General features: G+C 50.0%; 1 protein-coding gene across 3 annotated transcripts; it reads right to left on the reverse strand.

Moving 5' to 3' along the window:
• Window positions 1-6961: 6961 nt before the first annotated feature.
• Window positions 6962-13983, reverse strand: ING1 (inhibitor of growth family member 1). Of its 3 annotated transcripts, none has more exons than XM_060636689.2 (2): window positions 13733-13983; window positions 6962-7909 (listed from the first exon to the last, which is right to left on the reverse strand). In XM_060636689.2, exons 1-2 carry the CDS (start codon window positions 13872-13874, stop codon window positions 7206-7208), a joined length of 846 nt encoding a protein of 281 aa, XP_060492672.1. In that variant the 5' UTR covers window positions 13875-13983; the 3' UTR covers window positions 6962-7205. The 3 variants fall into 3 exon arrangements, with proteins under 3 accessions (XP_060492672.1, XP_060492673.1, XP_060492674.1); XM_060636690.2 differs by lacking the exon at window positions 13733-13983 and adding an exon at window positions 12602-13097; XM_060636691.2 differs by lacking the exon at window positions 13733-13983 and adding an exon at window positions 9305-9476.
• Between the last annotated feature and the right edge of the window lie 1189 nt (window positions 13984-15172).

Here is a 15172-nt window from a genome sequence, read left to right on the forward strand (position 1 = left end):
GTGCCCTGAGAGTATTTCACTGTTGGCCAAGTTTTAATCATGTTTAGGGAGGAGATCAATGATGAAAAGTGTCACAAATATTTTGAAAATCATGTGTATTGACCACAGAATAATTACAGTCCTCACCACCTAATTTTTACTTACCTTGAAATATAAAAGTTAGGGCGCCTGGGTGGCTCAGTCGGTTAAGCGTCCAACTTCAGCTCAGGTCATGATCTCACGGTCTGTGGTTTCAAGCCTCGCGTCGGGCTCTGTGCTGTCAGTTCAGAGCCTGGAGCCTTCTTTAGATTCTGTGTCTCCCTCTCTCTCTGCCCCCTCCCCCGCTCACGCTCTGTCTCTCAAAATATGAATAAATGTTAAAAAATTTTTAAAAAATAAAGTGTGCAAACATGTTTAAAAAAAAGAAAGAAATATAAAAGTTAATTTCCATTCCCTGAGCATATCCCAAGTAATGTGGAAAGAATGAAGCCAAATCCAGCCTGGTTGCCATGGTGGCAGTGTAATTACCCGTTTTAAACACAGCATCTATCAGGGCAAGAAGGATTTTAAAAATGGAAAAGTTTACTCCAAACACAGTACCTGACTGTCCAAGCCAGACTCGTGGCTCAGCATCTAGCAAGCCATCTGCCCTTGGCCATAGTTGGGGCCACATGTGTCTTCTCCACCTGTGCAGAACTGTTCCTCAGGTCACATCTGTGAAGATCTCATCACCACCTGTCCCCGGCGCCACTCTGCTTCCTGGATTTTCTGAAAGGTTTCTCTTCCATCTCTGCTTAAGGCCTAGTCAGTCCGTTACCGTTAGTTGCAGCCAAAAGATGCTTAAATACAACAGTAGAGAAAACAAATAACTATCAAGCAATCTCTCATGCAGAAATAAATTTGGGAGACAGCAAACCATTTCAAGCATCTTTGTAAGTGGATAAATTGTTAATAAACCCTACAAACAATTATTTACATCTGTTCTTTTGAAACTTCATAGTAGAAAATATCAAATGCATTGGGTGACCAAAATCTAACCAAATTCCATTTCTCAAATATTAATCATTTAGAAATACTGCATTTCTAACGGCCTATACATCTATCCTAAAAACATTTCCTTTACCCAAGTTTGAAATTCTGTCCTAGGTGTGATCATAGAACATTTAGAAGTTAGAAAAGAAAATGTCAAAGAAAGAAAAGAAAATGTCTTGTTTTTCTGTCAATTCACGGATCGATTATATACTTAACACACATCTACTGAAGGCCTCTGCTCTCTGCAGACAGCAGCTCCCCCCACGCCCGCAGGAGGGAGGCCAGCCCCAGGCTCAGACGGCAGCGTGGGCACTGGCCTCGGTGACCAGACCACCCAGGTCTGGCTCAGGAGCCTTACCACTGACTTGAGCGACTTCATCGTTCTGGGCCTCAGTCTCCTCACCTACACACGGAAGTGACTGAGCTAATTTTGGGTCTACTCGGATTCAATCAAGAGGGGAGTCAACAGGACGATTACCATGTCTCTCCACCCCTGGGTTCTACGCAGAGAAACAGGGTCATTTCTGGAAAAGCAGCTGCAGCGCCCCCCGCCCCCCGCCAAAAGGACGGAAGACGAAGCCGCCACTGTATTTTACAGCTGGACTTGATGTTTCTCTCCAGCTGTAAGCAATCTCAATTCCATTTTTTGTTTAATGTTTACTTATTTTTGAGAGAGAGAGAGAGACAGAGCATGAGTGGGGGAGGGGCAGAGAGAGGGAGACACAGAATCCGAAGCAGGCTCCAGGCTCTGAGCTGTCAGCACAGAGCCTGACGCGGGGCTTGAACCCACGAACCGTGAGATCACGACCTGAGCCAAAGTCAGACGCTTAACCGACTGAGCCACTCAGGTGCCCCTCAACTCCATTTTCCAGAACACATCTGTTAATTGGAATGATCAACAATGGACCAGAATTGTGTAGGATTCAGCATCCTTAGAGTGGGTGCGCACATTAGCTGGGCTCATCCCCAGACTGCGGGACACGCACGGTCAGAGTTGTCTAGGAGGATGCTGGGCGAGAAAACTGACCTCCCCAAGGTAGGCTGTACTGGTCCGCCAGTCCCGATTCAGACCTTCTGACTTCACGTATCATTCTGCACCTGGTAAACTGCGTAAAGTCTTAGGGGTGAAATGCAATCCTAAAACTGACTACGAGGCGAGGCAGGAAGCATGCGAGAACAAGGCGCAGGTGCACCTGGAGGGAAAGCCTGTGTGTGCTGCGCTCGGCAGCATCGGTCTTTCCTTCCCGTAAGAAGCCCAGCCACGAAGACCCCAGGCTAACCACCCTGATGTCTTATTCCGGCTCTACTCCTGGACCACGTGAGTTTCTTGGATCTTATTGTTTTTGTGGTCATAAACTGAGGGTAATTCCCTACCACACTGGGAAGCAAGGACAGAGACGAGACCACTGTAGACACCTGGTTCCACTCCTGACATCAGTTACTTTGGGCCAACGGTGCCACGGCCTGCGACCCGGCGCGTCTCCTGTGCAGGATGGTGGCTAAGAGGATACAGGCTTTGCAGCCACATGTGGGCCCCCTGCCAGGTCGTGGCATCCTCTCCAGGAACACTAACGTCTTCCCAGGCAGGGCTGTTGGGAAGATCTAACATACAGTATACACGGTGCCTGCACATGCAGACGATACATGGCGGCTGTTACTTTTATATGTTGGCTGAATAATTTAAGGTTGACTCAAACCTGACATTTTCTTGTTTAGTAAGAAAACTCTGGTTTAAAATGAAGCACCGAAAGGCACAAATCAAGACTTAGCCAGTTACTGTTTGCAGGGACTTCTTTTTAAGTAAGGATTTCTCTGTTTTATTCATTACAAGTGGGGGGTAGGGGCAGACACAGAGATTTCCAAGCAGGCTCTACGCTGTCAGCAGAGCCCGACATGGGGCTCAAGCTCACGGCCCCTGAGATCACGACCTGAGCTGAGATCAAGAGTTGGACACCTAACCAACCGAGCCACCCGGTTGCCCTTCTAAGTAGGGATTTTAAGTTGAGAAAGCATCGACCCCATCTTTATGAACAAAATCAGGTAATACAAAGTATTTGAGGCAAGAGAAGTGACCTAATGCTTTCCTTCATTCCAGTTAAAACCATGTATTTGTTGTCCTTTTTTGGTGGGTTGGGGGAGCGGGACACAGCACACTGGTGTTTGGTCTGTGAGGGAAACAAAGCCCCCACAAAACCCTAAAGAGGCCCTTTTGGTACGTGACGGACCTCTCTCCTGCTGTTCCCACCCCCGAGCCCTCCACAAGCTTGTAGACGGAGGGTAAGGACAACACGAGTTCCTCAACAGCAGTAAATGATGACTAGCCAGTTCTCCAGGTTAAACGAACCCAGAAGTCTACCTCCCAAATTGCTTAAAAGCACCTGGGCCCCAAGACTAAAGAGCTCAAGCTGAAACAGCGGGAGACCGACAGCCACGAGACCTCGTTCCGTACATGTAGTGATCGCAAGCAATCAGCAATTCCTTTAGACAGACGGTGCAGAAAGGCTGGTCTCCTGCAAAAAAAACACATCATGTCTTTAAATAGTGCGTGGACAAAATGTTTGAAACTCTGCCTAACGAGGTTTGATACCTTAATACATTCTGAACACTATGAACATGAGATACAAAAGGATATTACGAGTAAACATCCGTTCTTTCCAAAGTAGGTAGATAGTAAGACCATGCCTTTTATGTTGGTACACGCGTTATTACGTCAGCACTTGCAGCCTCTTACAGCCTTGGGTACAAAGACCAGCACACCCCAGTGTCGTCTGGGTGGGTGGCCTATGGGTCCTGCCACTGCGGTGTTCCTTCTCAGGACGGGGACGCAGGCTCCTGTGCCCCAAGAAAGCCATGCCACGGCTTTCAGTACACACCGGTTACCTGGATGAACCAAGGTCCTCAGTCCAGGTTAAAATGAAGCATATAATTGGGGCACCTTGGGGCTCAGTCGGTTGAGCGTCTGACTCAGTTTCGGCTCAGGTCATGGTCTCATGGCTTTATGGGTTTAAGCCCCACATTGGGCTTTGTGCTGATGGTGTGGAGCCTGCTTGGGACTCTCTCTCCCTCTCTCTCTCAAAATGAATAAACTTAAAAAAAAAAAAAAAAAAAGACTTGTTTAAAAGTAAATAAAAAGAGGTATTCATTCTACTGCAAAGTTTAGACTGTCTATGTGAAGCGTAGTAACTCAGTTATTAAAAACAAACAATGGATGGCTGCCAGAGCAGGCATGGGCAAAACGGGTGAGGGGGTCAAAAGATACAAACTTCCAGTTGTAAAATATGCCAGGGATAGGAGTACAGCAGGATGACCACAGTTAATAATACTGTATTGCACATTTGAAAGTTGCTAAGAGAGTGAATCTTTAAAAAGTCCTTATCAACAAGTTTAAACAAAAAAAGTTTAACTGTAGTGACAGGTTAACTAGGCTTACTGTGACGACTTCATAATACATAGAAACATTGAGTTATCGTGTACCTCTGAAACTAAAACGTTACAGGTTATACCTTAATTTAAAAACTCTTTTATAAACAAAGAAATCTAAGCAGCCGTTCCACATTAGCTAGCCTGGCATTCATCTAGTTTCACAGACTCTGGCCCCCTTGCAGTGTTTCCCACGGCCACCTGCATCTCTCTACTGTATCTAATCATGACCTAAAGCCTAAAGCTTGACGTGCTGAGTACTCACGTGTGATTTTACTGTTCACTGGAAATAATAAAAGGGATTTAAAGATCACTAAGTCAACAAAATCTTCCTAGACCATCAAATCCAACAGAATCTGCTTCTGTAACGTTCCGTGTTTTTAGAAAAAAACGCCTAGGCTTTTGTCCTTATGGGAAACTTCATCAAAGGTAGGGGAAAAATACCCAGCATTTGTCTTATCCACTTACCCTGACTTATTTCTCAGAGGCACCTTTTACGAAATAGGGGTTTTAAAAGTGACCCGTGGATGGAGTTAAGCTGTTTATTCAAGATCAAACCCCTAAGGGACAAAGATGGGTTTAAACCCAGCAAAGTTTAGCCTCTGTGTCTGTGTCTCTACTACAGCCTTTTACATACACCAGAACTGTATAAATATGAAGAAATCCAGTATTAGCAACTGTGTTCTATTCAATCTTAACTCCCATAACTTCACTTTCAGCGTTAGCTCTAATTAAAATAGAAGTAGAAAAAGCAAATGGAATTTTCTAGAAGGAAAGATTCTTTTGAACTACTTTTATTGCCACTGGACTGCTAATCAAGTATCTTAGCTTTTTATTATTTGTCTAGGTTAATCTTAACACTCAAAAAGATTCTTAAGGGGCACCTGGGTGGCTCAGTCGAGCACCCGACTTCGGCTCAGGTCACAGTCTTGCGGTCTGTGGGTTTGAGCCTCATGATGGGCTCTGTGCTGACAGCCTATCAGTGCAGAGCCTGCTTCAGATCCTCTGTCCCCCTCTTTCTGCCCCTCCCCCACTCACACTCTCCCCCAAAATAAGTAAATGTTAAAAAAAATTTTTCTTAAATGTTTTTGAAGTTTTGCCTTCTTGTAGATCCTGATATGCAAAAAGGTCACATTTGAAGGTATAATGAACTGCAATTCGCATTTCTTCACCAGACAGTTCTCTATGACAGGGATTCACTGTAAAACACTGAGGGATTTCCATCTGGCACAGATAATGTTCTCGGTGTTCATCAAATGAAGTAAACACTCAGAAAACAACCTAGTGTTTACCCAGAGCCCTGTGTGCTCCAGCGGCCACTCAGTTCTTCCTTGTGACGGCTTCATAAGCGGCTACAAGGCAGACTATACGAAAGAAACAAATTCTCTTCTCCACTTACCGCTTAGAAATGTGAACCATATTATCCCCTATAAATGAAGTTGGTCTACATCAGAAATCAGCAAACCTCTTGAGCGCAGGGCCAGAAAATAAGTAATATCAGCTTTGTGGGCCATTTGGTCTCTGTTGCAAACAACTCTGCCATCGTACAAAAGCAGCCACAGACGATGCTTAAGCGGATGAGAATGGCTGTGTGCCAATAAAACTTTATTTATGGACACTAAAATCTGAATTTTATAATTTTCGTGTATCATAAAACAGGATTTTTTTTTAACCATTTAACAATATAAAGCTCATTCTTGGCTCACGGGCCCTACAAAAACAGGTGGCAAACTGGATTTGGCTTATGGGCAGTATTTCCCACCCCCTGGTCTACATATATATTCTGCTTTGACATTTATTTGCTGGCAATTAGATAACTTCTACTTCGTTATTAAGAACGACAAAAGAACTTGCTTAAGGCTTCATCTAAACTGCTGGTATACAAATTTGTAAAACAAAAGTTTAAAAATTACTTCCATCCAAATTAAATATCCTGCTAGAGGAGCAAAGAGACCAAATTTATCTCTCGACCTCGCGTCTGCACAGCTCTCGTGCACACACAGGAAACACACCTTAGTCCTACAGTGGCATTTGATGACCGTGAGACAAGCACAGGGTCGCTTGGAAATGCACATTTACGCGCCTTATGTAAATGAGTATGGCCACACTGGGGTGTGTGATGGCACAGAGTGATTCGAAGTTCCATGACCAAGCCACTTCCATGTGGTTTCATAAAAAATATGTCCAATCACTTAAAAAATGGCCACTTGGGGAACAAGCCAGTATATAAGATGTTTGCCAGGTAAAACTTAAACCATTTCCTTTTCTACAAAATAATCTTCAAATTTAAAACCTTTATATTGAATTGTTAGATGGACAGACATTATTAGAGCAAGAAACAGATTTGCTACGGGCTATGTTTGTAGCAATTCGGCTAATTTTTTTCAACATACTCATGAAGTGATGACATTATTTTTATTGAAATAGCAGCTACGTGAAATCTCTTTCCACATTTACTGCGTTAGGTTGCTTCCAGGCCACCCCCAGCCCAGCCAACCAAAAACAAAAAACAAATCAGTCTGAGACTCACTTGAGTGTTTAATTCAAACCTATATTTGTAGTTTCTAAAATGTTGATCCACAGACCACTCTCTGGTTACACGTGTGTAGCAATGAAAACAAAGGCAGAGAATCCCGGCCATCCCGACAAAAGGAACAGCTCCTTTCCCAACATCCTTTAAAAATACACATGGGACCGTCTGGCACATCAGCGCGGGCGGTGGTGGAACACACGGGCTCCTGGTGCTCTCCTCCCTGCGGGCCCAGCTCCGCCAACTACCTGTTGTAAGCCCGCTCCTTTTTGGATTTCTCCAGGGCCTTGTCCATGGTTTTCTCATTCTCCCCTCGACACTTGGGACAGTACCACTTGCCCTTTGGTTTATGATTCAGCCCCACGCAGGAGAAGTGGAACCACTCGATGGGGCACTCGTCATTGTCGCAGCCGATCATTTCTCCATAGGAGACCTGATTGCACAGACAGTACGTGGGCTCGTTCGGGTCGATGGGAAGGTCTGCAGGGGACGCCTCCCTCTCGGCTTTGGCCTTGGAGCGCTTCTTCTTCTTGGAGGCTTTCGCCTTCTTCTCCTTGGGCGTTCCCGAGGTGACATCATCATGGTCGTGATGATTGGCCGCGTTCTCCCGGTTCTCGTTGTTGCGCTGCCGCCGGGACCTCTTGCTGTTGGTCTTTTCCGCCTGCGTGACGGTCTCGCTCTTGGACTTATCCTGGCCGGCTTTGCCACTGTGGCCAGTGGTGTCATTGACCTCCTGGTGGGCCTCAAAGAGCTCCACGTGACTGTCCACCTGCCTGGTCCGGTTCTCCACCAGCTCCACCATCTGACTCACGATCTGGATCTTCTCGTCTCCCAGCTCCTGGCTCCGAATCAGGGCTCTCTGAATGCAGTGTAACACTCTCCTCTTCTGGACACCGTCTGTCTCACGTTTAAATTTCTCATAGTACTCATCCAGCTCCTTTAGGATTTCTGCAGAGGGAAAAAGAAGCATTACACCCATGCCACAAACACTGCTGAACCTTTTATTTGATTCTCCAGTCTAGGAGAAAGCATTGGCGAAGCACAGAAACGATCGCTGCAAGATTTCCTAGGATGAAAATCCTGCAACCTACAGGCCTTTCGAGGGGGCACCGTTTTTCTCTATTGAAAAAAATCCCTGGAACTAAATACAGATGCCAACACCGTTCCGGTTCAGCGAGGTGCCGCTCAGAGCCCCCCGGGGGGCTCTGTGCATTCAGAAGCATGAGGAACGTTTCTCAGAATGGGCAAGGACGAGGAAAAGTTTAAATTTAGATGAAGTGCTGGCACCCAAACTTTTATTTTCTATAAAATTAATGATTTATGTCCTATATTTCCATTATTTTATTCAAATATTCTTCTAACTTAAAGGCCTGTATTTCCTTCATTTTAATGTACCAATGTCTAGAATACCCTGTTAGAGAACGTATATAAATAGTACCCAGTGACCCAGAGCCTCAGTTTGTCACATCTTTCTCCTCCTACCACATTATTCCTCCGTATTTACTGAAAACAAGAATGGTTTGTCACAATAAAGCCCAACAACCTAGCTTTGCTTTGAAACAAGGGTGTCACATTTTGCTTTCGCATTTACTGCTTAAGACAATACACATTCATATCTATAAAAACAAACAGATTTTAAAACATTACCAAAAACAAAAACCCTCAGTACTATATTTAAACCTTGTACAGGGGATGCCTGGCTGGCTCAGTCTGTAGAGCATGTGACTCTTGATTTTAGGGTTGCGAGTTCAAGCCCCACATTGGGTATAGAGATTACTTAAAAATAAAATCTTACAAAACAAAAAAAACAAAAAGCCCCAAAAACTCTGTACAGACACTATATGATTGGAAAATGTAACTTGGGAAAATTAGGAAATTTCCCAAGAAATAAAAGTTGTTAAATTATCTTGATCAAAATAAAGTAAATATTCTTGCCAAAAGCTATTGAAATACAAATAGAAATTCCCAGTTATTTTCCCCAAACAGTAACAAATCTAAATAGAATCAGGGGCACGTGGCTTAGTCGGAAGAGCACACAAATCTTGATCTCTCAGGGTTGTGAGTTCCAGCCCCATGATGGGTGTAGAGATTATTAAATATCAATAAATAGTATCAGATTTTTTTTTCCCTGAAACCCTCTGTAGTCTCTTAAAATAATGCAATTCTACTCTCCAACCAGGAAGTATGTGTATGTATGGGGCCGGTGGTGAGGGGGGCAGGGGAGCAGTCGGTGATGTATAAAATGTAACCTGCAAGGGTTCCAGATCTTATCTTCAAATAGTTATAAGGCATAAACCTAACACTGAAATAAACACAGGCACTTAGGCCAACCCTGAAGCTTACCTAAATGTAAGTATTCTGGGGTGCCTGGGTGGCTCATTCCATTAAGTATTGAACTCTGGATTTCAGCTCAGGTCATGATCTCAAGGTTCATGAGTTCAAGCTCTACATCAGGCTCTGCGTCGACACTGACAGTGTGGAGTCTGCTTAGGATTCTCTCTCCCCCATGTTCTCTTTCTCTCTCTCAAAAATAAAGAAAACAAAAAAGAGAGCTCTGAAGATACTTCCTAATTGAACAACGTAGACTATCTGCCACCAGAAAGGAGGAATCCCACAGTCTCATAGCGTCTTAGAGTAATTCTGAAAATAGGCTCAAGGTATCTAAGTTCTATTTCATAGATATTAAAATATGAGTTTCTGCAACGTATTTTTAAATTGATTGCACATTACAAAACTATTATCTGGTTTAATCAAGTAACCTTTTTTTTTTTTTTTTTTTTAAGTTTATTTTGAGAGAGAGCAAGCGGGGGAGTCAGGGAGAGAATCCCAAGGACGGTCAGCACTGTCAGCGCAGAACTGTACACAGGGCTTGAACTCACCAACCTTCAGATGAACCTGAGCCACCGATTCAGAGTTAGATGCTTAACCAACCAACCAAGCCACTCAGATGCCCCTCAAGTAACCAAATTTCTAACGACAATGTTACTCTTTGATAGAAGAGAGAACGATTTTACCTTATTGCTAATATTAAAATCAGTAAGGTATGGCTTCTTTTATATCACAAGCAAACTTATATCCATGTGAGGCCTCAGTCTTGGGAAAGAAACAAAAATGACATCACAAAATTACCCAGAAGTAATTCTGTTCCCTACACAATGGCTTAATTTCTGAGACTCTCCAAGTACACCGTTCCATCAGCAAAGCCAGTTAAGTACACACTGTAACAAGACCACCACCAGTTCTAACTGCGCGGGCGCCCTGCCAGGACACTTTCAGGAGCTTCTTCAGTTCCACCAGCTCAAACTGCTGCTGACGTTCCTTCTGAAACGCTCCACACCAACATCACTGTAGGCAAGCAATGGTACCACGGAAAGAATTTAAGGATTAAGTGAGACTGTAGCAAAATTTAATGTGATCTGGCCAATGTATAAAAGGCTGCACTGGTGTTCTTTATGAAGCTGACTTCCATTGCGAGGTGGGTATTTTTAAAATACTTGAAACATAACGCAAAAATAAGTTTGAATTCAATAATCCAAGCATAACCTCAAATAACATTTAAAATTGGTAAACTAATTATAATCCATCTTTATGAAGCAGTCTCCAGTTGATGCGTACTAAGCAAGTCTGACCCGCAACACAGGCCCTTCGAACGAAAAGCCCGAGTGTTCCCACGTACGGTGCACACCCCCACATGCACAGCGGAGCCCCCAGGCGAGGGGTGACCATTACCGGCAGCTCACTCGGCGGCACCGGCTGCCCGCGGGCACGCCGTCTTCCCCGCAGGAGCAACCAGCCCCGCCGCGGGTGCAGGCTGTACTGGAGACACCTGGTCCCGAAGCAGCAACAAAGTAACTTCGAGAGGATGCTAGATGAATTCACAAACACTGTCATCTTGAAATTTCCTGTAGGCGCTAACGGACGGTGAGGGCGACAACGACTCCCTTTGACCTCTGCACCGAGTCGCCGTCCCGGCTCGCCCTGCGCCCGGCCCCTGTCCCCTCACGCTTCCCCCGCTCCGCGCGGACCTGGACCATCGACGGGCCCGGGGAGGGAGGCCTGAGCTGCAACCTCTGCAGCTCCGGCACCGGGACGCCGCCATTGCTCCGCGGCCGGAAATGGCCAGGCTCGAGCCCCTGAGGGACAGGGGCGGGGCCTGGCCCCCAGCCAATGAGGAGGCGGTCAGCGGGCGTCGCGCCCCGCCCCGAGAGCCACCGCCTGTGGGGATCGCCGGGCCGTAGGGCGGAGGCCGAGCGGGGCTCCAATCACAGCACAGGATCGACGAACACGGCCCACCCCAGCAGCGCCAATGGCCAATCCCAGGCCGGAGGCCGGGCGACCCGAAGACATTCAAATCAACTCGACCCCCCTCCTCCTCCCCGCCCCTCTGAAGAAAAAAGAAGGCAGCGGAAACAGAGACCCGTGCCAGTCACTGCGCAATGCCCACCCTCCTCCGGCGCAGCAACCAATAACTCAGCAGCGGATGGATAAGGACATTCCATGGGGGACGCCGAGACCAATCACAGGGAAGCCAAAGCGGGACGTTCGCAATATGCTAATAAGACCCCTATAAAAGTCGCTGCGAAGCAGAGACTCGGCTAGAGCGCGCAGGGGGCGCCATGCCCGCAGGGGTGCCCGTTGCACTTCGGGGCGTGCGGCTGCTTCCCACCTTCCCCCCCCCCCCCCCCACGCTTCCGTTTCCCTGCTGCGCAGCCCTGTAAACATTAGTAAACTCCGAGTGACGATCCGCGTCCCATACGCAGCCCCCACTGCCGTGCCTGACCTGGCAGGAAAGTTTCCCCAACAGCCAACAATTCCCAGCGGACACGAACCCTCCTCCTCTGTCCGGAACTCTGGGCAGCCGGGGCTGCAGAGAACGACCCACAGGTCCTCTCCCCTGCCATGTTCCTCTGCAAACAGACAATCTTTGCCCGCGCCCCCCGAGCACAGATGGGCGACTTCCTCGACCCATCCTCCCTTCCCTTCCCTCTCTTCCTCTCCCCTTCCCCACCGCACGCACAGAATAAAGCCCTAGCCCTCAGCGAACTACACCCGGCCGCGCCGCCCCCTACACGGCGGCCCTCACTCGGTGTCCAGCTCCACGGGAGGCCCGGGGGGCTGCGCGGGGGCGGAGGCGGCCGGGGCCACACCGCGCGGAGTGCCGACCCCGGACTTTATATAACACTCAGATTCGGGACTGGGTGGGGGTGGCTCCGGGGATGGCAAGCAGAGCAGGGGACCCGCCGCCCGCAGCGCCCTCCCAGAAGCCCTGCGCGCAGCCCCGTCGCTGCGCCCCTCAGCCCCAGCTACCGCGGCACATCCCTCCCTCGGCGCCCTAGCCTGCGCCCCCCTGCGCCCCCTCCCCCGCAGCACCCCGCCTCGTCACTTCACTACAAAGAGCGCTTTGCTCGCGCAGCCTGGCATTGAGACCTCTCGTTCCTCCTTCCTCCTCCGTGTCCGGGCTTCGCGCACAAGGACCTTGGCGAATCAAAGACGCTCCAGACCTTTTGTTCCTGCCCGGCCGGGGCCACCTCCGCGGGCCCGCGGCTCCTCCGGGCGGGGAACAGGACGGCCCGCGGCCCCGCGGCGCGCCGCGACCGGCGGGGATGGAGCGGCCGCCCCCGCCCATCCATCCCGCCGTACCTTGGTATTTCGCGTCGATCTCTCGCATCAGCGAGACGTTTCTCTGCAGGTCGAATGGCAGAGACTCGATGGAGTCCAGGTAGTCCTCCACATAGTTCACCAGGTGGATCTGCTCCCCGTTGGCAGGGCTCAACATGGTTCACCGAGGTCCCCGGCGACTCGGCGCGGCTTTCCGCTTCCTCCAGCCCCCGCCCCCTCGGAGCCCAGCGCTGCAAAATGCAAAGCTCCCGCCCGCCGGCGCCCCCCCTCCGGCCGGCCCCGCGCCGCTACATCTGCGAGCCGCGCCGCCTGGGCCCGGGGACCCGGCGCCTGGCGGGCCGGGCCGGCGCTCGGCGGCCTCGGGCGCGGGGCGGGCGCGGGCTGCGCGTGCGGGCGCGCACCCCGGCGCAAGGGCCGGGGCCGGGGCCGAGCGAGCGCGGGAAGGGGCGCGCGCCGCCCGCCGCGCCGCACTTGTCCAACGTGGAGAACCCAAATACCAGTTTCAAACACTTGGGAAACATTCGGCCCCCCGCACCGCGCATGCGCCCCGCCCCCCACGGCCCCCTCCCCGCGGGCCCCGCCCCCGCCGCATCACGCCCCTCACCGGCCCGGCCGCGCGGGGGGTGTGGCTTTGTCTGTCACTTTGGCTGGGGAAGGGGTCGCGGGAACAGGGGCGGCGGGAGAAGCGCAAACTTTACTAGGAGTTTCGCACTTGGAAGCAGAGCCTGTCGGGCGGCAGTGCACGCCCACCGGGGAACGTGGGGGAGCAGCCGGCCTCGCCGAAGACCCGGTCGGAACCGACTTAGTCGTGGTACCAATGCCGCCGAGGCCATCGCTCGCCTGGGTTGCCACCTCCCTATCCACACCCAGCCCCTCACTCTCCAGAGCCCCGCCGCGCAGCCGGGCATAAGTAAGGCCCGAAACAGACTGGCAACGCCAAGACCCAATCCGCTCGCCGCCCTTCCTCGATAGCCCAATCAAACCGAAGGAGAGGCGGGACGAGTGAGGATAACCCCTCCCACGCTCTTACTACGAGAAACCCGCGTCCCGCGGGGGGCGGAGGGAGGGGGCGCGCCGTGCAGGGCGGAAGTGGTGGCGCATGCGTACTTGCACGGCCAGGGAAGCCATCGGCCCGGGAGGGAGGAGACCTACCATTAGGCGGCCGGACCACCGCTCCCAGCAACCTCAGCGGCTCGCGCGCCTGCGCGGTCCTCACCGCCTTCCCTTTGTGTCGCCGGCTGGAGCCCAGTGCCGAGCGGCTTGGAGACAAAGGGGCCCAAGAGGGGAGTTGCATTCGTAGCCGGGCTCCCGCAGAGGGCGGGCGATCCCGACCCCATCCCGACTGTGCCCTGGGATCCGATCTTATTCGAAAGGCCACTCAGATCGGGGCGGGGCAGGCGTCCGGGACCCGCTCCCCTTGCCATCTCGGCCTCTCCCCTCCCCCCACGGCCTCTCTCCCCACCCTAAGCTCCCGGATTTGGGTTTTCTGAAAAGCCCCGCGCAGACGATCCCGTTGCCTAGGCGACGGACCAGCGCGCAGGCCCGCCGCTTCCGGCAGAGGCCCCGCCCCGTGGGCGTGGCCGCGCTCCGCCTTTGTCCTCTGGGCTCCGGCCTCTACGGCCACAGCTGGTGCCTCCGGGGCGGGCCTCCGCTGCAGCGATCCTGTGCAGCTCGCAGGCTTCCTTCCCCCAGGTGGGCGGGGTGTCCTGTCGGGGTCTCTGACCGTGTAGCTGGCTCAGCTCTACCTTCTCCCGGTCTCTGCGGGCTGAGCAGGTGCCCTGGATCCCGCGGGATGCTCCTCCACAGACTCCGAGCCAGGGCGCTCAACTGCTGTGCAAACTCGGAGTGCTCGGCGAAGGGAGGCATGTTGTCAATAGGCCAGGCCATTGGCGATTTTTAAATTACTGTATGTTAGGGGCGCCTGGCTGGCTCAGCCCGTGGAGCCTGCGACTCCTGATCTCCATCCAGGCAGTGAGTTCCAGCCCCAAGTTGGGTGTAGAGATTACTTAAAAATAAAATCTTTAAATAAAAAGTAAAGAAAAATAAATTACTGTGTGTAAGCCACTAATATTTCAGATCAGCCCGACTTTTATAAAATAGGTTGTTATCCGGTGGTACTCATTCCAGCGATCGTACGGCATTTTGTGAGAGGGATGCCAGTAGAGCAAATGAGACTAAATCGAGCTGTTTTGTCTTTGAAATGGTTGGTTCTCGTTCCAACGTTGTTGCGGTGATAAACGACGAAGAATGTAGCACTTTGAAGTAAATAGATTTGATCTTCACTCTTAAACCCCTTCATCCCTTCCCCACATCAAAAGAATGCTCGCTTTGATAATTGGGAAAATAGTTATTTTACTTATGGATTCACACTTCTTTCAGTCTTGGCTCAGTTTAAAGCAAACGATGAAGTTTCATTTCATTTTATACAACAAAATGTATTGGCCACTAGTCTGCACGAAAAGACTTGAATACTATGACATTATGTGACAATAGAAATGGTATATGGGATAGAGATAGGATACAAAGTTGAATAAGAAAAATAATTACTAAAAAATAATTACTTTTCTCTGAGAGCAGACAAAAAATTTTAAA

Source organism: Panthera onca, chromosome A1 (assembly GCF_046562875.1).
Source record: "Panthera onca isolate mPanOnc1 chromosome A1, mPanOnc1 haplotype 2, whole genome shotgun sequence".
Taxonomy (NCBI): Eukaryota; Metazoa; Chordata; class Mammalia; order Carnivora; family Felidae; genus Panthera; species Panthera onca.

What these genes read in the sequence shown, in the direction of transcription:
- ING1 (XM_060636689.2), bottom strand. Translation starts at nt 13,874, where the DNA reads ATGCAACTCCCCTCTTGGGCCCCTTTGTCTCCAAGCCGCTCGGCACTG. An exon ending in GGTGGTCCGGCCGCCTAATG is followed by an intron (nt 7,910 to 13,732) that starts GTAGGTCTCCTC and finishes TTCCCTCTGCAG; the next exon opens with AAATCCTAAAGGAGCTGGAT.